Below are 27,517 nucleotides of genomic sequence, written 5' to 3'. Positions count from 1 at the left end.
GTTGATGCAGGTTAAGTATCTCGAGTATCCTAGTGTTTCCTAGAGTATCCTAGAGTATTCTAGAGTATCCTAAAGTATCCTAGAGTATCCTAAAGTAAACTAGAGTATTCTAAGGTATCCTAAACTTCCTAAAAAAGTGAATGTTTTCCTCCTTGAATAATTTTAACAAGCCTAATTGGTCTTAGAATAAAGAGCTGTATACGATATATGAGAATATATTGGTTCGGACATCAATTAACAACTAGCTTGGATGTTAGCATAAAAACCAGAACACCATTTTGATGATTATCAAATTCATTTGATATTTTGGACGTGTATTTTCGGAGAAACATTCTTTAAATGAGTTGATTGAGACCTCTCCTTACTAAGTGCTTTTTAGTTTTAGGAACTATAGGATCGAAAATGGGCTCACGATTAAACACTTGCTAAAAGGCTCATTACTTATCTAATTAATCAATTACTTTAATTTTTATTGTCATCTAAATCAAGTGTATTTAGGAGCCCTGATGGAGTACGCTGTGATCCTACTGTTGCTCAAGAAACGCAGAAAACCTCGTCGCACGATTGACGAAGGTTGTATAACCCGGCGTTGACCGTGGTGTTTTAAAACTCGTCTAAATACTAGAGAAAAAATACACCCGGGCTTAAAAGTTTAATCTAAGGGATAAGCCAACTTAACACATGACACAGGGGGGGGGGGGCGCTAACTTGAGTTTAAAAGTTGTCTTTCTATTTCAAAGTTTTCTGGTTATTACTGTATAACAAAATTAGCAATAAAATTACGTTCAACTAAAGAACATAATGAATTGATGTTATATCAAAATGCAACGTAAATTAGCCCNTATCATCTTAATCCTTTATAACAATTACAAGATAAGAAAGTTACATATTGGTCGATAACATACATAGCTAAATATCATCCTAATCCTTTATAACAATTACAAGATAAGGAATTAAGTCTTTACAAACAAACTTTACTTATCCCTTTATCTTTGCAACCTGAGTTGTAAGCCTATGATATATTAAATCTAAAAGAATTCAGAGTTAGAAATATCTAAGGTCTACTACATTGTGTTACAAGAGTTGCAAAGATAAAATGATTGTAAAATCAGATTTTGTGACAAAGACTTGCAATTCCTTTCTTTTGTTCAGGATTAAAAACACTGTTTAACGGAGATGCGAACCAAACCCGGAGAAAGTACGGAGTGGGTCCGGAGGTAAGACAATATATAAATCATAAAGTTTTATTTATTAAAGCATGTGTGAGGACTTTGCTTAATGCTTCATATTCTACTGTTTTAAATACTTTAGTAGTGTTATATTACTTTTATCCTTAAACAAATAGAATAGTTTTTTTGCATCTTTATTTGCTGGTAAAAATAATGCTCAAAATAGTGTAAGAATTGAAAGTGTCTTTTGTCAGTTTCTTGATGTGCTTTAACATGTCCCATATTTTTTGAAGATTTTATGATCTTTGCTTTCAGAAATTTTAATATATTTCCAGTTTTCAAAATATTGATCTAAAAGAATTTAAGCATGTAAAAAAGGCCAAATATATTTTGAAAGCATGAGTTGATCCATATATGTGTACTGTGTCCTGCATGTAGCGTGGAGAAAGTGAACCGGAGACGGAACCCAATGGAATCCATCTTGATGTGGTTGATTTATCCCGACCTCAGGACCCTGCTCAACCCCCTCCTCCTCCTCCTCCTAGACCCTGTAGTAATACAACACAACTTCTCCAGGTTAAGTACATATAGTACATATAGTACATATAGTACTGGGCACCTAGTTCATCCCTTTCTTCAACATTTAAGGATTCTTACTTTTGTAAGTTTTCTTTTTCAATCTACTAGTTGCGAAATTTTTATAATTTTTGCAAAGTTTGTAAAAAATAAATTTTAGAGAAGTTTTAAAAATATAAGACTTATCAAATTTGTGTGTGGCTTTGCCTACACTACAGTCAACACAACTTTTAATGTTAAAGAAACAGAAGAAAATGGATGCCCAATACAAGTTTAGTATATTAATTGTGTAGATCTACGGCGAAGGAATAAATTTTTTATTTATGAATGTATTAGGTTATACAACCCTTTACCTTATTGGCTATATTTGAATATCATTGTTGATTGTTGCTATAAACAACAAACTCTCTATTATTAAATAATATCATTCATACATGGAATATGTAGGTTTAATTATATGACGTCACTGAATCAGATAATGCAGATATAATTTTCCGGCGAAAAGATAAAATCAAATTAGGTCTAATAAAGGATCGGAACATTTTTTCAAAAATTTGACGTTTAATAAAACAGACATTTTTATGTTGATGCAGGTTAAGAATACATTTAATTCATACGTTACATATAAAACTTTAATTTAATTTATATTACAGAGTTTAAACAAAGTGTTACAACTCTTCTCAGTTTAATGGTTTAGCCTGCAGAGTGTACGCTTAGGACAGTTTACTGATAAAGGTCGAAATTAAGAGATTATGGCATATTCATACAGTACAAACTTCAAATATGCAGTACGCTTACGGATTACAAGTGTATGAGATGGTTTTGTATTTTAATTTTTACTCAGTTTTCTCAGAACCGTTTATTAACAATGAAATATTGCTGTGCAAGTCACTCTCCAGAGAAATCACGATTAAAATAATCTACTTTTAAAGAGGAAATCTGCTATCAAAATTAAAATTTCAGAGTACCATTGTAAACCGTACATCCCTCTCTACTTAACGGAAAAGCTAAAATTATGTCTATAGTTTATTAAGTTTTTTTTGATTGAAAACCTATTTCTGCTGAAGTGAAAATAAATATTACAGAAATCACCCCCGAGTACTGTTATATACAGATTGACCTTTGAAAGTGGAGTACATGGCCTGTACAGTTAGTTAAGGATAGCGTACATCAACACTATATATACTAAAACCTCGTTGAGAAGCACTAACAAGTGCTACACAGAGTAGCGCAAGTTAAACCTTCTGAACTCGGATCTGATCTGAGGATGTATAGCACTACTCTGCATAGCCCTAGGGCTGGGCAAAGTTCCGTTAACGAAACGGAGGTTTTCGAAAATTAACGGAAGATTCCGTTAACGAACGGCAAAAACCGTTACTCACATACACACATGCAATCTCGTCGCTCTGCTTCATGTTTAAGATTTCTTTTCTAAACCTCTAAACCTCTAAACCTCTAAACCTCTAAACCTCTAAACTGAATGCGGATCTCGAATAAAATTAAAGCTTAATGGGGCGGATAATTAATTTGCTTCTGTTTACAGTCGACATACAAATATATAGATTTAAGAAAAGAGCTAGGAGAGGAGTTAGGGAAGACATATAATTTATACATTACACACTTCTTTCTAATCTTACATGGATTTAAAAGTATCACATATGCCTTTTTTTGCAGACTTAAAAAGTTATAGCTTACAAGGTGATCCAATTCACAAAATCCGGCCTGTCCCTGAGTTATCATTGTTTACTTAATGATGATTGTTTGAATTAAAACTTGTTTTTGAGTTGTCCTATTACGTCACAGTGGAATGTAAACAACCCTTTCCCCCTCTCTACTCAAATCTAACACTCTTTGGGTGATACTAATGTGTTAAATTATAACATGGAATAATCCAGAATCAGCCATTTTTTGTGCAAATTTTTTTTTATTAATTCGTTTTGTGTGTGAGTGTGATACCTCCCCTCCTGTTAACCCATGTGTGCAGCATCTAAATGAGTTTTATTGTATTAAATTGTACCAGGAATTATTTATAAAATTCCTCTGTAAACAAAATAAATTCTACTCGGAACTTGGACCAACATATTTTCGAAATAAGTTATTTGAATTTGGGTTTTCTATACTCCTACTCACATTAATTTTGCAATTTTTTAAAAATATTTTTTTCCCAAAACAATGCCTGCCATAGTTTTTATCTTTTTAACCTGATGGCATAAACTTATGGTATTTTAACTTTAACTAATGACTTCTGTTTCTAGCATAAATAATATTTAAAAATATAAAAGGTCCTAGACATGTGTAAAGATTAGAGTTTGAGGCAAGTGTTCAGTTCCTAGCTTTAGATTTTAGGTTTTCAAAACTTGTTGCATTTCTGAAATACAATTTTGTTTAACCATTTTAATATAAAGTTACAAAATGTCATCATTGTGTTAGTTCTGCATCACGGGCAGCTGTAGAACATTTGAATTTCCGAGCCGGGTCAACCTTTTCGGTCCCAGTTTGTACTGTACCTAGCTCTATGGACAGGACTAGCCGGTGTAACAAGGTTGACGTGGTCAGACTTTATGCTTTATATGGGTTGAATTTACTTTTACTAAAGGGGCAGAGGTGCGTGGCATAAGCATTTTTGAGACGTTAAATTAAACAGTTCAATAGTACATATTATAGTTTATGGACATTCTTTCATTTTATATTCGGAAATAAAAAATATTGTACCTTTGCAAATTTAGGATTGTTGAAAGTTTATGTTTAATCTATTTATAAACCTGGATTTATTTGATCCAACTAAAATGTCAAATAACACTCGCCAGCAATTAAACTGTTCCAAAAAACACAGAGATTCGTAGCTGAAGTAGTTCTTGTAAATTTAAAATAGCCCTCATACCTATTTTTCAACAATTTGCAAGGACAAAATAGTCATATCTAGCCCTTAGATTTAATTCCTAGATTTGAATAACAATATTTAAAGAAACTAAACTTTTCTTCGCGCTCCTTTTTCCGATAACAATGTAAACTGTTGATTTTAAAGTCATCATATTTTCATCGTAATAAAGAAAGGTTATTGGAGATAACTAGAGATTATTACGCATTTTCTTATGTTAAAGTTAAAAGCATGCAAAACAAGTATTTTTCATTAACACCAGTCATCGCAGTCAATTGTACTTATAAAACAAATGATATTACCACTAAGTTGATATCTATAAAACATTAATAAAATAAGAAATTTCAAAATTTTAAGACACCTGCACCTCTCTTATATAAAATCAGGTATTAGGTTGGACAGTCTAGCTGAAAACATAAATGGAAAGAAAGCATGTGTTTAGAGGATATTACTTTAGACATATTGTTAGCACATTAATAAAGGGTTAGTTTGTAATTGTTCAAGAGTTTTTTTTTGTAAGAAAAATATTTTTTATGAAAAGCTACTATGGACCATGGGGAGATTTGTCAATATTTAGGGTTTTTATCATTTTTCTTCTTTTCAGCTTTCCTCCGAGGGCTATTACACCGCTGAATATAAGGTTAAATGAATGTGTCCGTATTAAGTTGTCTAGTATTCGGAATATTACTGTTTTGTCTCGTATATGCCCCGTAGTAGTTATATACACATTTATTTATTTTAGTAGTTATCAACTATAAAACCGTTTTAATCAGAAAGTAGAAAAAATATATCTAGTATATTTTACAAAAGCATAGTTATTTAATCTTCTCCTGTTTTCTTTTATGCCTTTCTCCTTCTTTTTCCTTTAAAATCTTTCCATTAATTCCTTCTTTCCCTATTTTTTTCCTGACTTCCTAATATTTCTTTTTCCTTTCTTTCTGCATTTTCTTTTCTTTCAGCTTTTTCCTTTGTTTCTTGTTTTTTCTTTTGTTTCTGCTTTTTCCTTTCTTTCTGTTTTTTTCCTTTCTTTCTGCTTTTTCCTTTCTTTCTACTTTTTCCTTTCTTTCTGCGTTTTCCTTTCTTTCTGCTTTTTCCTTTCTTTCTGCCTGATTTATTCCTTTCCTTCATTTTCTCTCCTTCCTTTTTTCCAAATCGTTCTTTTTCCATCTATATTCTCTCCTACATTCTCTCCTATCCCTCTAACGTTTTCTTAAATCTGTATGTTTTTTTTCTATTTGTTTTTTCCTTGTTTGATGAACAATATAATTGAAGAGAATTAATGGAGCAGCTGCACTTTCTTCTCTTTTTCAAACTCCAGTTTTCAAATATATCTTTTAATTAATTTTATCCTTCCCCCCCCCCCCTCTCCTTATCTCCCTTGTAGCCCATTGTAAAAAGTTTATTAAAGGGACTGTTTACATAAATTAAATGTACAATCAGTTATTCAAGGCCGTGTCCTTAAAACCAATTAAATGCAAAACTAAAATAAGATAATCGATTTTCTTCTTCGTCTTTTCTGAAAATTTTATATATTCTATTCTTTATAAATTATTTTTAAAATATAAAATACCCTGTTAAAAACTTTGAATTTTCAAATAGAAAAACAAAAGTTTCTCAACCAGGTATTAATGGTACCTTCATCCGGGCACTTTCTTCAATAAAGGGTCAATTTATTTTTGCACTGTTTAGAGTGTTCACCTTACAGTTAAAATGGTTTTATATGTTTATCTATATTTTTAAAGTTCATTAATGTTTAATCATTTATTTTCTTTGTTAATCTGTTACTTTTTATATTCTTTAAACTTTTATTTGCAAAACAAAGTTATTGTGCTTTTTTATTATGTTTTATAAGAATTTAAATAACGTACTTATTCATGATATTAACTATTTATAATACTTTTATTTTGGTTCGCAGTGCTATAAAGTTTTTTAACAGAAATTTTCTCTTTATAGAGAAGGTTTAAATATTTTTAGATTATAATTTGTCCCGAGCTTCTAGAAATTTTTTATTGCTAATTTTTTGTCTCTGTAGTTTGTAGATGCATCAATAGATATTCTGGGCCAGCTGTCTCGTACATTTCATGTTTAGTGTTTAAAGCAAGGAAGATACGCCAGGAGCCCTCATATATTTGTTTACATATAAAGTTTACTGCACTTTCTGGGAGGAACGTAAACAAAACTGTTCAGAACTTGGGTTGATTTTATTACTGCCATAATTTGCAGTACACTATTTATGTAAATAAAGATTAGTTTTCTTGTGTACTGACCTTGATTTAAAGGAGAATATATGTATGAAAGATTTTTTTTCATAAACTATGAATTAATTATCTTTGGGAAATCTAATACTAACAATGTACCTTGTGACTTCTACATGTAGATACAATGTACGATGTTACAGGAGCAAATCATTTCACATCTGTATGTTGCAGCTATTGAACAAATTTTCAAATTTTTAAAAACAAAGTAAAATAAGAATTTATACGTTTATTACATATCACATTAGATTGATGAAAGAATAATTTGGTGTACACTTGGGTGTACTCCTCGGTGTACTCCTTGGTGTACTCCTTGGTGAACTCCTTGGTGTGCTCCTTGGTGTACTCCTTGTTGAACTCCTTGTTGAACTTCTTGGTGAATTCATTGGTGTACTCCTTGGTGTACTCCTTGGTGTACTCCTTGGTGTACTCCTTGGTGAACTGCTTGGTGTACTCCTTGGTGTACTCCTTGGTGTATCCCTTGGTGTACTTCTTGGCGTACTTATTGATGTACTCCTTGGTGTACTCCTTGTTGTACTCATTGTTGTACTGTACTCCTTTGTGTACTATTTGTTGAACTCCTTGGTGTACTCCTTGGTGTACTCCTTGGTGTACTCTTTGGTGTATTCCTTGAAGTGCTCTTGGTGTACTCCATGGTGTACTCCTTGATGTACTCCTTGGTGTACTGATTGGTCTACTCATTGCTGTACTGCTTGATGCACTCCTTGGCGTGCTACTTGTTGTACTTCTTGTTGTACTCCTTGTTGTACTTTTTGGTGTACTTTTTGGTGTACTCTTTGGTGTACTCCTTGTTGTACTTCTTGGTGTACTCCTTGGTGTACTCCTTGGTGTACTCCTTGTTGTACTTCTTGGTGTACTCCTTGGTGTCATTGTTATTTTAATCCCACCTAGCATTCGATCATATTTTTATCTAGCTTCGCTTTATTCGTTTTTTGCACAGGTTACAACTTTTTTATTAGCTCTGGTTAAACTTAATATCCACAATGTTCTTACAGAATCAGTAATTTAAACAGAGAGTCTAGTAGCATTTTCTTCCCCGGTCTCCATAATTTATATCTAACTCAATGTGCTTGAATAAATATTCACTAGAATTCAATTTATATTTAGATTAATTTCTCTTTGTAGTAATCCTGGGAGTGGGACACTGTGATTTTTTTTCTTCAAAAATTACCAATACGCAGCAAAAATCGTTCATTTTTTAAATGGATCAGCGCAAGCTCTTTTAAAAATCAACAATCACAAAGAGAGGTCGATTTTTCAATTTGTCTAAGCATGTCGATATGGTTGTCTAAAGTTGTGCCTCTAACTAGTGAATATTGACCAGTTGTTGGTTGATTGGCCTATAACTTATTCAATTTTTAACCGATTTCTATATGATTTTACATTTCCGAATTCAATGTTTCAAGGCAGATTTTTTGGGATCCATATCGACATATTTTGGAGAGAAAAAAATAGCTTGCTGCACTTGGGATTTATTATTTACAAAAACGTGATTCGCTGCAAAAATTTAAAAGTGAGACGAAAAAAATTAACATTTTTTTTTTGCTTTTTTATTATAGAAACTTTAAAGACACGTGCAGAAAGGATTTACACATTTGTTTTAAAAAATTGCCAACTCATCCCACCCTTATTTACAGTTCGAAATGATTTTGATGAAAATAATTGATAAATATATTTACTCTGTAGGGAGACACGTTGAGTGCACACAAGCGCGCGCTGTGTGACAATATAGACGCGTGGACGATGTGGCTCTCCCCTCCCATCTTCCTCATCTTCAACCTCGTGTACTGGATCGCCTACAGGCACGTGGAAACTGCCAGCCTAGAGTACGTGGACTAGGTATCAGAGGCGTATACAGGGGGGTTATGGGTTTACAGCCCCTCCCCCCAGGGGGGTTATGGGTGTACAGTCCCCCCCCTTGATTAGGGAAAACAATCACTAACAGAAACTGATCATCTGATCCTGAAGTGTAAAAAAATCCTTCCTCCAAGGACAAATTCCTGTATACGCCCCTGTGTCATGTCTTGAACCAGGGTTATATGTTAGTATTCTAATACTGTGTTATTTCAGGGGTTAGATAGAGAGAATCTAGGGGGTATATCAGCAATGCAGTTTAAGCAGGATCCTATCATTATTTATAAACCTTTTTTTCTGTAAAACCACAGATTACTCAGATTGAACTGTATAAATTTTATGCTAGTTTAGGTCTTTTACTTTCGGAAATTTTAAACCTCCATTGGTGTAATTTTCTGCATTCATTAACGCTTCAATTTCACAAACTAAAATAAGCACATTTTGGGGATTTTTCCCTATACTCCTTCATTACTGAATACACAAGTACTTTGAATTTTTAAAACTTACGTTTTAAAGAAAAAAGTTTAAGAGGGTTTAAGTCTCGTTATTTGATGCATGGTGTTTATAGTTGTGTAGTAGAATAGTAAAAACCAGAATAGGATGACGACTTTGAGACTCAATTTATGACTTTATTTAGTCCAAAGAACATGAGACACAGCAATTGCAGTGTAATCAGACCCATTTCACTAAATAAGTGATTTAATAACGTACTATAGAAAAACTATTTGCTTTTTATCACTATGAAAAGCACTTAAGTTTTGCTTTTATGTCGTCTTCCTATTCTACAGCTTTTTGATAATCCATTGTATAAACTGCAGTAAATGGGTTGGGGAAGGAAGTAAAGACCGTAAAAAAAAGTTGTTTAACCCAAAAATTATCTATCTTGTATCTATCTAAGTAATCTGTGTTTAAAACCTTTATAACAATAACATGGAGATCTATTGAACTCAAGCATTAAAAGATGGAACGAGTCAATTTAAAAACTGTAAAGCTTTGATTTTTCTAAATCATTTCAATTAAGGGTTAACGTCTAATATTGTACATTTAACCAGGCATTATGTTGTACAGTTCAGTACAATTTAAAGTAAAATTTACTACTAAAGGGACTGTCGACGAAATTGCAAGTGACCCTCAAATTAAAGAGACACATGACTGATTTGAAATGCTATGATGGAAATATCTATTTGAGCAGGAATGAGCCTGATATCGTCGTTTTCATTGTTTCTGTTGTGCATTTAAATCCAATAGTCACATATAAAGATAAATCCCAATTGGAAAAAAATATCAATTTGGGATCTGTATAATTATAATTATACAGTTGTAACCTTGTGAATGGATCGTATTCATCTTTATTTTAAAGTTCACTTGAAATTACAACATCAGTCCCTTAAAGTACATTATATAAATATATTCAACAATCTGAATTATAGAAACGTTTTTATTTATTCTGTGATACCACATTCTACTTAACCTTACCTTTTATTAATTAAAGAAAGGACATCTCTAAGAATTTTATCATTGAAACCCTAACCAGTGTTGATGTAATAAGCGACTTTAAAGGAATTTGTTCTTTGTCACAAACTCTCTATATCTTTGCAACCCAATGTCGCAGACCCTGAATATTTCAAACTATTAATTCCTTTAGATCAAATATTCTAAGTTTGAAATATTTTAGGTTTACAAAGATATAGGGATTAAAATATTTAAGTTTGTGGCAAAGACTCAATTCCTTCTGTTTAAAAGAAAATTTGCTCTAAAAAAATTGAACAATCTGTACATTGTACGTACATGCTGTACAATTAGTGTATATACTTTACAATTAGTTTAAGCATGTACAGTCAATAATTAATTTATAGTAATTCGGGTACATTGTACAGTTATTAGTTACTGTACAGCACATATATCTATGTAAACTCTAAATAGCCAGTGAATATATATTATGTACAATAAGTAAACAGTACACTGTACCTAATTTTTCTGAATCCCTACAGTAGCGGCAGTACAATCATTAAATAAGATTAATCGCGTTCAGAAATATTCAAATTCTTATGTAAATTGTAGAAATCCTCTTTTCTTCTATATTTTGCCTCTAGTGTCGGAATTAAAAGATTTATAAAAAAAAATTAGAATGAATCACAATTTTTTTCTATATATATATATATATAGTCATTTCAAAAGATAATTTCAAAGTTCAATAAGCCTCGTATGTCACCAGTTCAATTTATTCTGTGCGTTATGCTGTTTAAATAATGTACAGAATGTTTTATCAACCCCCAGATGTACATGAATAGCGACAATAAGTTTAACTACGTAGACTAAGTGGAATTTAAGTTGAAGAGAAGTGGTTTAATTAATTCTACATAGTTCAACGACGTCTTGCTGTTCAATATTTCTGGAACCAAGGTTTCCAGTTTGGTTTGGAAAATGTTTAAACCTCAACTCCCATAAAGATGGTAAAAAATAAAGTTAATTATTTTCATGTAGCTTGTGACTTGATGAAAAATCTTTTTGGATCGATCCCAGGACCTTTCGTAAAGTTAATCTCAAATATTATTTTAAATTCCACATGAGATCAAATGCTATGAGAGGGGAATAGTTATGAATATTTTTTTCTTGTGGCGGGGTTGTATAGAATATTTTATAAAAAGAATTGATCCAAAAACAACGAAAATTAAGGAGAATATATTTAATGCTTCATCTTTTAAATTTCTATAAATACTTATTATTAAACATGTTATGTTCCCAAAATTTGTATTCACAATAGTTTTCCATAATATCTAGAAATGAGTTGGAAGTGCTGTTGTAAAGACATTCGATATTCTAACACGCTCACTATTTGTTTTTAATAATACACTTAAAACTATCATTTCTAAACATTGGTTTAATGTTTACAGTTGCCTTGAATATAACATGCACTATACTTGATATTTAATGGCACTTCAATAATACAAATACATCAATAGTCTCATTTTCCAGGGTTTAAGACGGTACATTTGTAAATTTGAGATTTTTTGCGGATTTTACAGAGAGAACAAGTAAACTAGAACCTTCTCGTCACGTGATGTACCGTCTAGAAACATGGAAGCGCTCAGGGAATGCTGAGGGGAAAAAGAGAGAATTCGCAAACAGAGGAGTTTGGGATTTAAGCTAAAAGTTACTAAAACAATTAGTAAAATAGATGATTGATGAAAAAATGTATTTTTAATGCAAATAGCGCAATAGTTTTTAAAAACGGTATATTTTAACGGTAAGGCTGAGGTGCTTCGGCTTCTCACTTGGACAGGCCACCTTCGTTGCGCTCCTAATTTTTTCATTAATGATTCGCACAAAATAATAAGCCTAACTTTTCTATACCTATAAATACTACGGTATTAAACATCATTTTCACCATCAAAATATTGTCACAAAAAGGGTCAATTTTTATAATTTGAATTCAACTTGTTTGCGAACTCTCCTTTTTAAAATTTATATAATTTAATCTTGGCAAGAATAAACATCGTGTTATGTACTTCTTAATTATTCATGTTACAGTTCAATGTACATTTCTATGTAAAACTTACAGATACGATATATATATATAGAGAGTTAATATATAGATATGTATTCATCTTATTAACTCAATCATCTGAATTCTTTAAATCTGATTATGTTTGAATATTGATTATGCAATTAATAATTATTAAAAAGAAAGAATATGTTCCGAGCGTTTTTACTAAAATCTTAGTGCTCGCGGCCATTTTTTTCTCGTCCATGGATATTTTGTTAACGGTCTTCTTATTAATAATTGCATGATGATATATAATTATATTAACATTAATTATGTAATAAATTAAATTCTATTTATATTGCTTAAAAATATACTCAATAGTCTATATAACATGAATCTGAATAATTTATCTGTTCAGACCATAGTAAATCATTTTACTACTTTCCCTTTATGCAACTATAATTTATCTGTTCAGACCATAGTAAATCATTTTACTACTTGCCCTTTATGCAACTATAATTTATCTGTTCAGACCATAGTAAATCATTTTACTACTTTCCCTTTATGCAACTATAATTTATCTGTTCAGACCATAGTAAATCATTTTACTACTTTCCCTTTATGCAACTATAATTTATCTGTTCAGACCATAGTAAATCATTTTACTACTTTCCCTTTATGCAGCTGTAATACATAACATTTTATGCGACCAACTCCATTTTAACAAAACCTCCCCCAGCTTTCCAGGGAGAGTGACCAATTTGTTTTAAATTGCAGCGTAATCTCTTGGCTAAGTGATTTTCATTATTGAAGGAAAAACGCATTGCGTCATAGTGTAAATATTTGTAAAAGACAACCTTTATGATTGTATACAGCTTTGTCTTAAATTAAGATTTTAGCTATTTTTTTATGTAAAAGTCGACTCACTTAAACTAAAATCTCAAAACCAAATTAAGAACACTCCCGTGGATCTCCCGAGTTTCCCAATCAAAATTTGAGGCAAATCGGTCAAGGGGTTCCTAATCGGACATTCAAACAAGCAGAGATTACTTTATAGATAAATACATTTAGTTTTTGCCACAAACTTAAATTTTCTAATCCTTAGTCCTCTTCAACCTGATGATGTAAATGATAGTTTGAAATATAAAAGGTCTACTGCATCGGGTTGTACAGAATATAGGAATTAAAAATCAGAGTTTGTGGCAAAACTCAGTTCCTTTATATTTAAGATCACTTGTAAACAAATTAAGGATGAAGCAGAATAAAATTCGTCTCCCAAAGGTCATATTTAAAGTAAACCTTTTTCGCTGCGAGTTCTATCCTGATAGATTAGAAAATTACAATATGAGTGAAAATGTCGTCTTTTTCTTTGAGCACTTTTTTAAAAATTATACTATGAATTGAGAACAACAAAAAAGTTTAATTCGTTACAAGCTTGTGCACTTTCCAGGGAGGGGGATATTCCCCAAATTTTTGAAGTAGTTGAACTAGGTACGGATACTTGAACAACTATCCCAATGTGGCAGAAGAAGTAGTACTTCAACTATAACTAATAATTCTTGCTATTAATCAGAATTTACCTATTTTTTTTAGAGGAATAATTCACATTAATCTCTCTAAAAGTAGGGCTGTGAAACGTTCTGTTAGCGAACGAAAGTTCTTAAAATTACGGAAGAGTCCGTTCACGAAAGTTTTTTAAATTTACGGAAGAGTCCGTGAACGAAAGGAAAAAAACAGTTAATTTTGAAATTGGTAACGAACGGAAAATAAATTGTATGAAACTTACAAAAAATGAAGATCAATTTTTTAATGTTGATGTTTTTTACGTTACTTTCAAATTGTTCTGTACTAAAAAAATTATGTTTAAGAAATAACTGGGTTCTTGCATATATTTCTTTTCGTATGATAAAACTGTATGCAGAAAGCAGATGTTAAGAATAAGCAATTTTGAAATTTGTAAAATTTCTCACATTTTTGTTGAACCTTAACAAGTCCAAAAATCTTTAAATTTTTAATAACTTGAACCAAGTTATTTCCCATAACGTACATATTTATAATATATATGATATATAATCGAATAAAAAAACTTCATTACTTATTTTTATTCAGATTTATTTCACACACAGCATTAATAATTTGTTAAAATTTTTCAAACAAAAGAAATTTTTTTAAAGAGAAATTATGTTTTAAGTATTGATATGGGGGTCAGTCCTTGTATACGATTTTTGGACCCCCCCCCCCCTCCTATCAATTTTTTACATGACCACTAATTTTCAGCCAAATTAATATAATTTATTTTTATTATTTTTGGGTTAGGTTAGGTTAAGACAATTTCTAGGGCGAGCGCTAGGCTAGGACAGGCTAGGGACCGAGCACTTCGGCTAGGACAGGTTATGGGGCCGGCCGCGGCTAAGACCGATTAGGGGGTCGAGCGCTACGGCTACATGACAAATTTTCTCCATGTGTTATATATGAGATCCATGTACAAAATTGGTTGGAGGGGGGCGGGGCCAAAAATCGTTCTCTAGGAAATTACCTCGATATGGACTATATATATATACAAACATTTATTTTAATATTATAAGATATATTCATTCTCAAAAAAATCTCAAATTTCAGAAACACGATATTTCTCAATAAGAAGGAAGAGAGGAAGGAATATATTTAATTTATGCACTTATTCAGTAAAAATATTTCATTATAGAGAAGAATGGATCAGGATAAAAAAAATATATTTGGGTTTAAAATTTATTTCAAGCAAGAACAGGTTTGGAATTTATACAACATTATTATGGTTAAAAGAACATGTTCTATAGTTTTTATAAAGAATAGACCTTCTTTTATAAGATATTGTTAATAAAAATATCGTTTGCTAAGCTTACTAAGCACAATATTTACTTTGTAGAGATTTTACACATATGTATGTATATATATAGATATAGTAATAAAGTTAATATATGTAACAATAATTTAAACTGCGGAAATTATGTGAGAGGGGGGGTCATGAACTTTTGAAGAAAAGGAGAAAATCTAAAAAAAGTTAACACGTACTAATTTATTCCTATCCGATGTTTCTTTAGAAAAAACCTCCTCGAACTGTCTGTTAAAAACTGCATTTTCTTTACTTTTAAACTACTTCACAGCTAGGTATCATAATAAAACAAAAACAATGTTTGTAAATAGATCATGAAAAAAACACTCTTGCAAAAAAATCATACTTTTTAGTAATTATAAACAATATCAACGATATGAATTTAAATATACGTCAAGGGTTTATCATATTATAACTGTTTTTATTGGATAAGATTATGACCCATGAAGTATCCAAATATGCTTTTGACTTAAAAAAAGGAAATATTTTTTAAGACATAATACTTGTTGATGTTTATTGTCGTCTTCGATATCGTCTTAGTTTTTCTTTTAAGTTTTGGTCAATTCTCAGTGTTTTATTTAAACAACTGCAGTACCAGAAATAAACAGATTCATAGATAAAATCGCATTAAAGGCAAAAAAACTTAAAAACTATTTTTTTTAATCTGTTATGAATACAATTTCATTGCATCTTTTTTTATATAGGACGAATGGATTTTTTATTTGTAGGTTTAAAGAATAATTCAATTATTTTTTTTCATTTTGAATGCATTATTTTTAAGAATTATAAATACAATCTAAAAGGTTTAAAGACGAGTTAACGTGCCACCTTCAAGTTTTAAGAATGAAGATTGTCTTTAGTACCTAAATATCAAATTAATAGTTTTTGCTCAATTATTTTAATTTTAAATTTTAAGCTTTAGGAAAAAAGGAATTGTAAAAAAGTAAATACAATTTTCCTCATTCATACTCATATAAACGTTGTGATTCAGGCAGAAAATTCTTAAAATGGAGGGTCAATTAAAATTACGTCGCAGTTCCTTTAAATATAATATTTTTCAGCATTTAGAAAGGAAGACATGCAAGCTTCGATGTTTAACCATTTTCTCTTAATCCTTGAAACATTTTTGGTAATTTTTGAAGATATATTCAGAGATCTACAGCAAAATTGAGAATTTAATAATCAGGAAAGGTCGTCTTTTTTCATAAACAGTTTTTAACAAATTAGACGATTGCACGTAGGATATCATTTTTCTAATTTTCTAATATTTTGAATTAAACGGGGAAAACGATCGTAATTCGTTAAATCAGAAAATTTCAGATAATTAGAAAATTAAAGATAATTAGAAAATTAAAGATAATTAGAAAATTAAAGAAAATTAGAAAATTAAAGATAATTAGAAAATTAAAGATTAGTAGAAAATTAAAGATAATTAGAAAATTAAAGATAATTAGATAATTACATGTAGATTTTTAGCTTTTTTTAGAGAATGTGTGCACTGATCAATGATTCATTTTACAACGCTTTGATTAAAGTGACTGTTAAGGTAAAATGAAAGGGGTATAGGCTAAAACCTAAAAATGATAAAAATTAGAGTTTTTGTATAACTCCAACACAGTTTTATACCAATTTCTCGGGGCAGGGACATCAACTAAAAATGGTCGCGATCAACTTCTAAAGTTTTTAGGCTTAAGCATACCCCGGCCCTTTCATTTTACCCTAACGGTCCCTTTAAAGACGACTTTGAATCATAATAATAATTCTCATAATCATTGTAGATTTCCTTTGGAATATACTTTACAGACTACACTGTATAGGTTAGAGTGTACAGAGTACATTGTACAGGTTAAAGTGAACAGAGTAAAGCGTACAGAGTATAGTGTACAGAGTACAGCGTACAGCGTACAGCGTACAGAGTACAGCGTACAGAGTACAGCGTAAAGAGTACAGCGTACAGAGTACAGCGTACAGAGAACAGTGCACAGAGTACAGCGAACAAAGTACAGCGTAAAGCGTATAGCGCACAGAGTACAGAGTACAGAGTACAGAGTACAGCGTACACCGTACAGCGTATAGCGTACAGAGTACAGCGTACAGAGTACAGCGTACGGAGTACAGAGTACAGCGTACAGAGTACAGCGTACAGAATACAGTGTACAGAGTACAACATACAGAGTACAGCGTACAGAGTACAGCGTACAGAGTATGTACAGAGTACAGTGTACAGCGTACAGTTTTACAGTATTTTACATGATTAAACATTTCTCCTTTATTTTCTTCTTTTTCTCCGTATCCTCCAGAGGTTGAAGGGAGAGCGTCCTAGTGGATTCAAGCTTCAGCAGCTCCTATGTTTATATAATTTATATTTATTTGGAAAATTATTTTCCAATCTCGGAAAATGTTTACCAAATTGAAAATGTTCCGGGTGTCCTTTATATAACTAGGCTTCTATGGCGCATCGCGCCCATCTTATATTTCAATCGTGAACATGTTTTCCTTGTAAACATTGTAAAAAAAAAAATCTATAAAAGAATTCGTAGATTTTCAAAATTTAATGAAAATCGAATTTGGTTGGAGGCAAATTTTTGAAATTTTTATCATCTATAAACTTTCTTTGGGATATGTGAAGTCCCACACAAAATTTAGGCTTGATCGTTTCAGCCGTTTTGATGTTTATTGGATACACCAGAACACCCAAGCAAAGTGTGTTTTAACAAACAAGAAGTGTGTTTAAACTTTTTCGCCTTCTAACAGTCTTTTTTGTTCTGAAAGTGTTTTCAGAAGTAGAACGAAAAACAAACTTTTTTCGTTTTCCAATTTAAAACGAAAACTAAATTTTTACCTGTGTTAGAATAAAAAAGTCGTTACCGATTTCTAAAACGATTTTTTTCGTTTCGTTTTGAAACAACCCGATCTCCAAAACAAAAGATGCCAAATTCGATATTTATTGCTTATATCGTGGAGCGGTAAAAAAGCTTTCTTGTGATTCTATGTAAGAAATGTAGAGTTTTTTGTGTTTTTTGTTCAAATATGTGTAAAATCCCCCTAGAAAAGTTCAATTGTTTAAAATGTTAAATTATAAAATGAGTTTGTAGAAAAAGTAAATAAATAATCGTAATATTAATTAATAATAATCAAAATATTAATTTTTATCAAAATATATCGTTGTTTTCTGTTTTGTAAAGCATTTTATTGCTACTGAGTTCAAAACTTAAATATGCCATGTTTGATTATTTTGTAGTTTTGTTGAACCCTGCATCATATAAAGTAGTAATCTCTGTTTTGCTGTTTGTTTGGGTGTCCGAGCATAACACTTGAGCTAGGGGCTCAAGTGTTATGCTCGGACACCATTTTGATTGGGGAACTGGTAAAACCGCGTAAATTTCTTTGCAGCTCGGTTTTAAAATTTTAAGTTGAGTGTGCTGGCTTGTACAGAGAGACATAAGTTTCTAGGTAAAACTAGTTTCCCAAGCTAGTGGAAATAAAAAGATTTGATTGAAAACGGAGAATTTAAAATAAAAAATTTGAACTTGTCTTTTTATTTTGACTCACCTCAAATAGTTCTGTAATGTTCACATTATTCTTTGCAGAGGTTTCGATATACTTACATTTCCACATATTCTAGAGAAGAAAATATATCAGATTTTTCTTATTATTTGTTATTGCGCAGTTAGTGTTTTATAAGAAAATAATAATGAGTTGTTCTATTGAATTCTATATTTACTCTAGGATATAGCAAAAAATCACGTATATGGTAGAAACATAGGCAGTTCAGAGCTTTTTCAAAAGGGTGGGGGGGGGGGGGGTTTAACCCATAGATATCTTTAAAGACGATGATGCATATTGACATGAACTATTGTCTCATTTTAGTGTCATTAGTCTGTATACTGAACAACTTTCCCTAACTGTTTAAAAGGTGGTCCTGTATTTAAAACTGAACATGAGTATACATTATGAATTCCCTTATCTATCATTTTAAGTTTTTTTTGCTTTTCAGTTTCATTCATAGTTTATACACAGCTGTACTTTTAAACCTTTGCCTGATTATGTATAAATATTATATAATATAATTATAATATAATTATAATATAATTTTTATAATTTTGAAAACTAATTTTTTGTATTAATTGTAAACCTAGAAAACGACAATATCTTTCCCATTTTTGATAAATTTTCACATAAAATTACTCTTACAATCCATTTAAATCAAAGTTGTGTTACTAAAAATCATGCTGTATGTTTGTGTGGAACAAAAAATGCATAAAGATCTATTTTTTAAGCCTGGGAAAAATCATCAGCATTAAAGTACTTAATTGGAGAATCCCTTTGACATCTCGTTGGAGAACCCAGATTTTCAATGGAGACTTCCAGATTTACATGACTCCCAAGATTTTCATTGAAGACCCACATCTAGTGTTTTAAACCGCCGATTTTCATTGGAGAACCCATTATTTTTAATGAAGACCCAAACTTTTAGTTAAAGACTCCAATATTTTCATTGAAGACCCACATCTTTTCGTTTTAAACCTACAATTTCCATTGGAGACCACTTGATTTAGACCCCTGACTTTTCATTTTAAGTCCCCACTTTTTGTTTTTGACCCCAATTTTTCCAATGAACATCTTGGGGGTCTCCAATGAAATTATCAGGGGTCTCCAATGAAATTATCGGGGGTCTCCAATGAAATTTTAGGTGACTCCAATTAAAATCCGGGGGTCTCCCATGGAGAGTTTGGGTTCTCTAACAAAAATATGGAGTCTCCAATGAAAAACTCGGGGGTCTACTACGAAAATCTGGGATCTCCAATGAAAAGATCGGGGTCTCCTATGAGACGGAATCTCCAGTAGTACTCCAGTGCTGATGATTTTTTACAACATTTTTTTCTTAAAATAAAATTCCAAAGATTACAAAGCTTTGTTTAACCCTGTTGAGATAGAAGAATCAGGATACATAGATAATAAATGCAATTAGTACTAGGAGATTGATTAAAAATCAATATGTTTAATATAAGTACATTTACATAACATTGATTAATAATCAATATGTTTAATATAAGCACATTTACATAACATTGATTAAAAATCAATATGATTAATATAAGTACATTTACATAACATTGATTAAAAATCAATATGTTTAATATAAGTACATTTACATAACATTGATTAAAAATCAATATGTTTAATATAAGTACATTTACATAACATTGATTAAAAATCAATATGATTAATATAAGTACATTTACATAACATTGATTAAAAATCAATATGTTTAATATAAGTACATTTACATAACATTGATTAAAAATCAATATGTTTCATATAAGTACATTTACATAACATTGATTAAAAATCAATACAGTATGCGTAATAAAAGATGAAAACTTTTAAACAATTTGCTAATTTTTTTATATAAAAACTAATCCAGACATAGGATCTTAATCATTTTACATATATTTAATGTTTGTGTGAATAGATGAAACGTATTTCATCGAATATAACCTATTTAAACCCCAAGGACGTCGTCCAAGGAGGCTCCACCAGACCACCAAACCTCTAATATTGGCACACCTAATACACAACTGCAGTGCTCCATCAAGCAGTCCCATGTAGTCAGTAATAGTGATCAGCATCAAACCTTCATAATTTTAGGTCCTTGGGTCTGGGTTCAAGGTGGCTATATCAGGTTAGACCAAAATATTGCCGATCTGTCATCAAGAAAACAATTATATCTTGAGTTTTATCCTGGACCAAGACAAAATTATATTCCCCAATCTAACAGTTACATGATGGTAAATGCATTCAGTCGAACTGTACAGCTGGTCACACAGTGTAAAGTCGACCTACCACGTTTTATGTTGCCTGGCAAGATCACAGTGTCATATATAGACCAAGGACGAACTTGTGAGTGCAAAATCTTCTGGAACACCTTGCTGATGACGCTTTCCCTGATTAAACAGAAATATCTGGGTGGTATTCTTTTCATTCTCTTTCACTGCGGCTAGGAACAAGACTGAGGCTCAGGCTGACCAACCTTGGGGATTTCGTCCCCTAAAAGTGCAGATTTGGGGATTTTGAAAGTCTTTGGGGATTTGGGGAAATTTTGGGGAATTTGTGAATCAGTTAAATTACGTTTTTTGACCCTGTATTTTTAATAATTAACTTTCACTTTTTTTTAAATATTTTGTTTAAAAAGTAATAATATTTGCCTGCAGACACTTAAAACATGTTGTAACAACTTTAAGAGTGTTGGGATGAAAAGGATTTTTCTTAAAGTTTTAGGGGATTTTTCATCTTTTAGAGTTGGTCACCCTGCTGAGGCTAGATTTTTAGTTCCATAGGTTCTCCATAGACCATCAGGTATATTTATAGGCTTAAAAGCACAATTCTCCCGAGAATATTTCGACTTATAAACATTGATTAAACCAATTCAAAACTTTTCACAGCGGGTGGGGAGTAGTTTTTTCAAAAGTCCTTCATCAATTTACCCTTTATTAGCTTTGATCCCTGGACACCCTGTGGTTACTGGCCAGTTTGCTAATGGTCAACTCTGGGCTGGTATTAATATTCCCTCACAGTTAGCTGATATGGGACTACAAGGACAAATATGTAGTTTAATAGCCCTGACATCATACAGTACAGTTTTAATAGTTTAAAATGAGTACTTTAGTAGCACCTACATTTTTGGGCACTGCCTCTTAAAGCGCTCAGAAACCTGAGAAAAGTGGCACAAGACTGTTACCGGTTTATTAGATAAACCACCATTTATACTCACTCAACAATATAATAAATAGCTTCCATCATTATTAATACGCATACTGTAGATTTCATATATATATATACTAGGCTTTTAGGGCGCTTCGCGCCCATCTTCTATTTAAATTGTGAACATGTTCTTTTTGTTTACATTTTAAAACAAAGAAGAAAAAAATTTTGCGGATTTTAATACTAAGGAACTTGGGTTTAAAGAACTAAAGGAATTAAGTCTTTGCCACAAACTCNAAATTTATCTATTTGTACCCAATTGTAATGTTACAGTTTAAAAGCAACAAGGAATAAGATTTAAATATACAATTAGAGGAACTGTATATGCGTTATTTCCAGTGACCCTACATGCGAAGATGACAATGTCCGATTCACAACGATACCATGAAACCTTTGTCTAATCAATCTTTGGGATATCTTGTGGTTAAAAGTGTAAAAAGTTTTCCTGCAATAGAAAAGCGGAAGTCACTAAATCGTGGAGAAATCATAGTAGAGAGTGGAGAAGGGGGGAGGGAGGGAGCAGAGGGGTGTGGATAGTGGAGAGTTGGGGGGATCAGAGGGTGTGTAGAGAGTGGAGAGGGGAGAGGGAGCAGAGGAGTGTGGAATAGAATCCACAATTAGTAATGTAATCTGTATATATTGTTTACCTGTAAAGCTTCCCCGGTTTTAGTGCTCACTTCTCTTTTCCCAGATTCTTCATCACATTTATTCCCAACCAGGACCATTGGGAAACTTTCAAGTCCACCTTTTACCTACAAATAATCACATTTATTCCAAACCAGGACAATTGGGAAATTTTCAAGTCCACCTTTTACTTACAAATAATCACATTTATTCCCAACCAGGACCATTGGGAAACTTTCTAGCTGTTTACCTCTCCTATCAGTTCTAGAATTGGAAACCCTAATTTAACAATGATAAACCCTGTAGCTGTTTACCTCTCCTATCAGTTCTAGAATAGGTTTCAGCTCCTCTAGGCTTTGTCGTGATGATATAGAGTAAACAAGAATAAAAGCGTGTCCTGAAAATAATGGGGAAAAAAACTTTTATTATATTAATTTCCAAATACTTTATCTCTTTTGTTAGATAATCTGATGAGTAGTCAGAGTTATTAGAAAACTTTATATTTTTGGTGAAAACCAGAAAACTGTGGAATGAATGTTGATTTAGTTTTATCTTTTATCTTAGAAGGACTTTGCAATTTCCAACTTAACTATTTCTATTGATTTTAAGAAAAAGTTAAGTTTTAAAGGAGAACATCCTTACAATATTTTTTAGTTAAACTGGAAAAGAAGACTTTATTAAAATCCCACTGTTTTCTGGTTCTCAATTTTAGAAATCTTTTAAAATAAAAATAGGCATAAAAATAAGAAGATGCCCGGTCATGCCCGATGCACAACGGTAGCCCCTAGGAGTTTATCTGATATGAAAGATATCCTCTTTTTTTATAGCTTCCAAAATCCTAACTTTGACAATTTCAGGTGAAAAAATTCCAAACCGTGCCCAGACCTTACACTGAGTGTCAGGTTTGGGTCAAATGGGCAGAGTTATCTTTTTTAATTATTTTTATTGGTCAATTTAAGTTAAAAAGTAAAAAAACCGTCTGCATACTTTAATTCAGAATAGTTAAGGCTGCATTTTTAGTACTAAATCTCTACAAATAAAGAAATTTTAATTTTTTGTAGTAATTGATTTCTTTTTAGAACATGTCACATTTTTGTAGCAAATCCAAATTATGGATTGTTTCAAAAGTTGTATTATATTCCAAAACGCGTCCAAGACTCAAAATTCGTGATATGTGCGAAAATGGAAAACCTTGAACTGTTTAAAAAATGGTATCTGGGGTTTTATTGAAATTTAACGATCACTCACAGTTTTAATTTTATAAAAGAAGTAAACAGTGTTATTTTTAGTTCTCGTCATGCTTAAATAGTTTCCTTAATATTAATGTTTGCTCTCGGCAAAAGAAGAGTTATTGATTGATTGATTGAACATAATATTTGTGCCCAAATCTGACACTCAGTGCCAGGTATGGAAGGAACATAAGCACGGTTTAGAACTTTCTTCTCCTGAATTTAATTTTTTGCTTCTTTATTGTGAATCCTCAAGCCACTTTTATCAAAAAGCTATAATTTAAAAAAACACACATAAAGAGCTCATCCATTTTGCATCAGACCAAATTTAATGGGTATTTGCTGTGAATAGGACATTCCACTCTTTAAACAGAGAATTAATAGAAATTACATCTATACAGTGCCTTCAAGTGGAAATACAAAAGAATATAACATTTAGGTTTATTTATAAACTGTTTTAATAAAAAAGTTTTCATGTTTCTATTAAAAGATATTGATACAATTTATCCAGATGTTTTCGCGGAAACTTTTTTAATCTATTTAATAAAGCTCTTCGCTCAGATATATATTTTTTATATATGTGTTAGCCAGAGCCGTAAGCAGGGGGGGGGGGCTATGAAGGATCAGCCCCTCCTAGATCAGTAAAATTTAAAGTTGGTCAAACGGCTGGACAGGATTGGCTATTTTTTTTAGGAAACTCATAGGTACCCGGGATAAACATAGGCGAAAAAATTTAATTTTTTAAATTTAAATTTTTTTTAAATTCCAAGGGCAGCGCCGGGCACTTCAGCTAGTACAAAATTATAACAAAAATAATCAAATATATATTTTTACGTTTACCAGATAATAATATAGAAATTAATTGATCCAATTACCCTGTATTTTCAGCATCTTCAGGATCATTAAAACTATTTATTTAACAATAAATTTTTGATTGGAACTGATCAAGAAGAAATTTCATTAAGATTTAATTTAGAGTCCTGGAATTTAATATTGTAACTTTAGATAGATAGATAGATTCTAATTGCAACCAGTCTTTCGTAAATAACAGAGCTTTGAAACGAAAAATACCCGGCAGGAAATTTAACTTTAAATATGGAAAGTCTCTGCATGGCAGGAAATTTACCTTTAGATATGGAAAGTCTCTGCATGGCAGGAAATTGGTGACTTCCTGTTGTATCTGTGATCTGTAGCGTGCACACGGCCTTGTTGCTACTTATCACTTTTCTAAACAAAAGTTGAGTTTTGTTTTTAATCTCAGGATTAGATTTTTGAATGAAGAAAACTTTTGAAAATAATTCTTCGAAAGGATGTCCTAATTATGTTTAGACTATACAAGCATTTCTATAGGTAAAGACTTAATTAGAGCTCATTAATTGGTTCTTTTCAAAAGCTTTAATAAGGTTTGAATGAAAAGAGAGGCGTGAGGTTTCGTAGAATTGTTTTATAAAATGAACAATGATAAACATTTTCAATGAAAATTCTAATGACGGTTAAAGGAAAAGCGAATAAAAAAGAGTCACAAAAATCATGATTTAACATATTTTTCAGTTTGTTAAATTGCAATGAAAGCTCGAAAACTACAGTGAGTTGTTAAATCACTAATTACGTGAAATGGGTCTGTTTACACTGCACAATTGCTGTGTCTCTTCTTCATTGGACTATTTAAAGTCATAACTTGAGTCAAAAGTCGACTTTCTATTCCATAGTTTTCTGGTTATCAATGTAGAAGACTTATTATCTGTATAATAAAGGAAACCTATCTTATCTAGATTATTCCCTCTCAAAACATAAAATTATTCAAATCAAATCAAGTTTGAAATATATAAACGTATATTTTTGTGTTGATCCTCCAAAAATAATTCATTCTTCTTAGCAATAAAACAACTTTAAAAAGCTAACACTTCTCAATTATCAAGGCTGCTCTACATTCATGTATCCTCTATAGTTGGAATATATGCATCAAGGCTGCTCTACATTCATGTATCCTATATGGTTGGAATATATGCATTAAGGCTGCTCTACATTCATGTATTCTCTATTGTTGGAATATATGCATCAAGGCTGCTCTACATTCATGTATTCGTTGGAATATATGCATCAAGGCTGCTCTACATTCATGTATCCTATATGGTTGGAATATATGCATTAAGGCTGCTCTACATTCATGTATTCTCTATTGTTGGAATATATGCATCAAGGCTGCTCTACATTCATGTATTCTATATGGTTGGAATATATGCATCAATGCTGCTCTACATTCAAGTATCCTCTATGGTTAGAATATATGCATCAAGGCTTCTCTACATTCATGTATCCTATATGGTTGGAATATATGCATCAAGCCTGCTATGGTCTTATATCCTCTATGGTTGGAATATATGCATAAAGGCTGCTCTATACCTGTATTTCCTCTATGGTTGGAATATATGCATAAAGGCTGCTCAACCTATATATCCTCTATGGTTGGAATGTAAGCATCAATGCTGCTCTACCTGTATGTATCCTCTATGGTTGGAATATATGCATCTCTGAAAGTGCCCTCTATGAATCGTAAAACTAAACTGGTTTTACCTACTCCTGAAAATATAGACTTATACAATGGGGAATTTTCGTTAAGCTGGTATATATTCTACTTTGAACCTTTTACAGCATGGGAAAATACACGACAGCGTATTAATTCCTTTTGTTTAATTATGTTAAGGGACAAAAACTACAGAATTATATTGTTTTCTTAAATTTTGGATATACTGAAGCTGTCTGGTTCACTAGTAAAATAGTAAAATAGTTGTCTCGTAAACTAGTTGTCTAGTAAACTAGTTGTCTAGTAAACTAGTTGTCTAGTAAACTAGTTTGTCTAGTAAACTAGTTGTCTAGTAAACTAGTTGTCTAGTAAACTATAAAATAAGAGCTCACCTCCTGCACCGAAGACGACAACTCTGTAATCATTACTAGGTTCAGGCATTTTTTTTAGTTAAAGGTTAGTATCCAGCAAATCTTAACCAAACCAAACCAAACCAAGCACCAACCCGATTACGCGTAGCAATTTTAGGAAAGTCTAAAGTCTGTCGGAACTTTTAAGATTAATTTCAGAATTTGGTTTGATCTTGTTATCTGTTATGACAAGTATCTAGTCCAGCTTGTTATCTGATATAACAAGTATCTAGTCCAGCTTGTTATCTGATATAACAAGTATCTAGTCCAGCTTGTTAAGCCCAAATGCAGGTCTAGTGGACATTTTTATTTTATTTTTATCTGAAAATACATGAATAAGAATAACAAGGAGTTATGAAAACTATATAAAATAATAGGATTGAAGGAGCTTCTCTCCTCTTTAGAAAAATATTGAGAGCTGTGACTAGGTTTTGTTATATAAGGGTGAACCTGTTAAATAGGATACCAATATCCGCTTCAACGGCTAAATATGATAACTACTGGAGAAACTGTTACGCCCAGGACCCTAACTAGACCCTTGAAGGGACCCTCCATGCCAAGATGGCAATACCCGATTTGCAGCGGTATTCTTGAAAACTTTTTCTAATCAAATATGAATTAGTACTCCATGTTTTTGTTTCTTTAAACTGTTTATTTTCTTTTGCAGTTTCTCTGTGAAAGTGACTTGGACCTTTCTTGCTTCTAAGGATTAAAATAAACACTTTTCGCGTCAGAAAAAACGACGGTATCTTCCACATTTTTAATCAGATTAAGGTTTGAAGGGTACCAGTGTAAATCGAACATTGCGATCTTTGCATAGAAGGACTTTTGAAATTACACTTACAGTTCCTTT

The 27,517-nt window shown here is 31.7% G+C and overlaps 2 protein-coding genes across 5 annotated transcripts; one reads left to right on the top strand and one right to left on the bottom strand.

Moving 5' to 3' along the window:
- Positions 1-495: 495 nt before the first annotated feature.
- Positions 496-10,396, top strand: LOC111701565 (uncharacterized). 4 transcript variants are annotated; one of them, XM_023472907.1, is made up of 6 exons: positions 496-573; positions 1,153-1,217; positions 1,608-1,745; positions 5,228-5,263; positions 8,586-8,701; positions 8,970-10,396. In XM_023472907.1, the coding sequence occupies exons 1-6, from the start codon at positions 507-509 to the stop codon at positions 8,974-8,976; spliced, it is 429 nt and encodes a 142-aa protein (XP_023328675.1). In that variant the 5' UTR covers positions 496-506; the 3' UTR covers positions 8,977-10,396. The 4 variants fall into 4 exon arrangements, with proteins under 4 accessions (XP_023328675.1, XP_023328674.1, XP_023328673.1 ...); XM_023472906.1 differs by having other exon boundaries at positions 8,586-8,725; XM_023472905.1 differs by having other exon boundaries at positions 8,586-8,738.
- Positions 10,397-17,311: 6,915 nt separating this feature from the next.
- LOC111701564 (GTP-binding protein Di-Ras2) lies at positions 17,312-26,981 on the bottom strand. Its single transcript, XM_023472904.1, has 7 exons — positions 26,647-26,981; positions 26,226-26,310; positions 24,857-24,957; positions 22,816-22,898; positions 22,525-22,629; positions 18,665-18,733; positions 17,312-17,457 (listed from the first exon to the last, which is right to left on the bottom strand). Exons 1-7 carry the CDS (start codon positions 26,693-26,695, stop codon positions 17,359-17,361), a joined length of 591 nt encoding a protein of 196 aa, XP_023328672.1. The 5' UTR covers positions 26,696-26,981; the 3' UTR covers positions 17,312-17,358.
- Positions 26,982-27,517: the final 536 nt, after the last annotated feature.

Source organism: Eurytemora carolleeae, unplaced genomic scaffold (genome assembly GCF_000591075.1).
Source record: "Eurytemora carolleeae unplaced genomic scaffold, Eaff_2.0 scaffold151, whole genome shotgun sequence".
Lineage (NCBI taxonomy): Eukaryota > Metazoa > Arthropoda > Copepoda > Calanoida > Temoridae > Eurytemora > Eurytemora carolleeae.
This window is presented reverse-complemented; position numbering and strand designations above follow the sequence as displayed.

Excerpts from the sequence above, each read along its gene's own strand:
- LOC111701565 (XM_023472905.1), top strand. The coding sequence starts at position 507 with ATGGAGTACGCTGTGATCCTACTGTTGCTCAAGAAACGCAGAAAACCT. Across the intron at positions 1,218-1,607 it reads AGTACGGAGTGGGTCCGGAG|CGTGGAGAAAGTGAACCGGA; the intron begins GTAAGACAATAT and ends TCCTGCATGTAG. Across the intron at positions 5,264-8,585 it reads ATTACACCGCTGAATATAAG|GGAGACACGTTGAGTGCACA; the intron begins GTTAAATGAATG and ends TTTACTCTGTAG.
- LOC111701564 (XM_023472904.1), bottom strand. The coding sequence starts at position 26,695 with ATGCCTGAACCTAGTAATGATTACAGAGTTGTCGTCTTCGGTGCAGGA. Across the intron at positions 22,630-22,815 it reads TTCTAGAACTGATAGGAGAG|GTAAAAGGTGGACTTGAAAG; the intron begins GTAAACAGCTAC and ends GATTATTTGTAG. Across the intron at positions 18,734-22,524 it reads AAACCGGGGAAGCTTTACAG|AATATGTGGAAATGTAAGTA; the intron begins GTAAACAATATA and ends TTTCTTCTCTAG.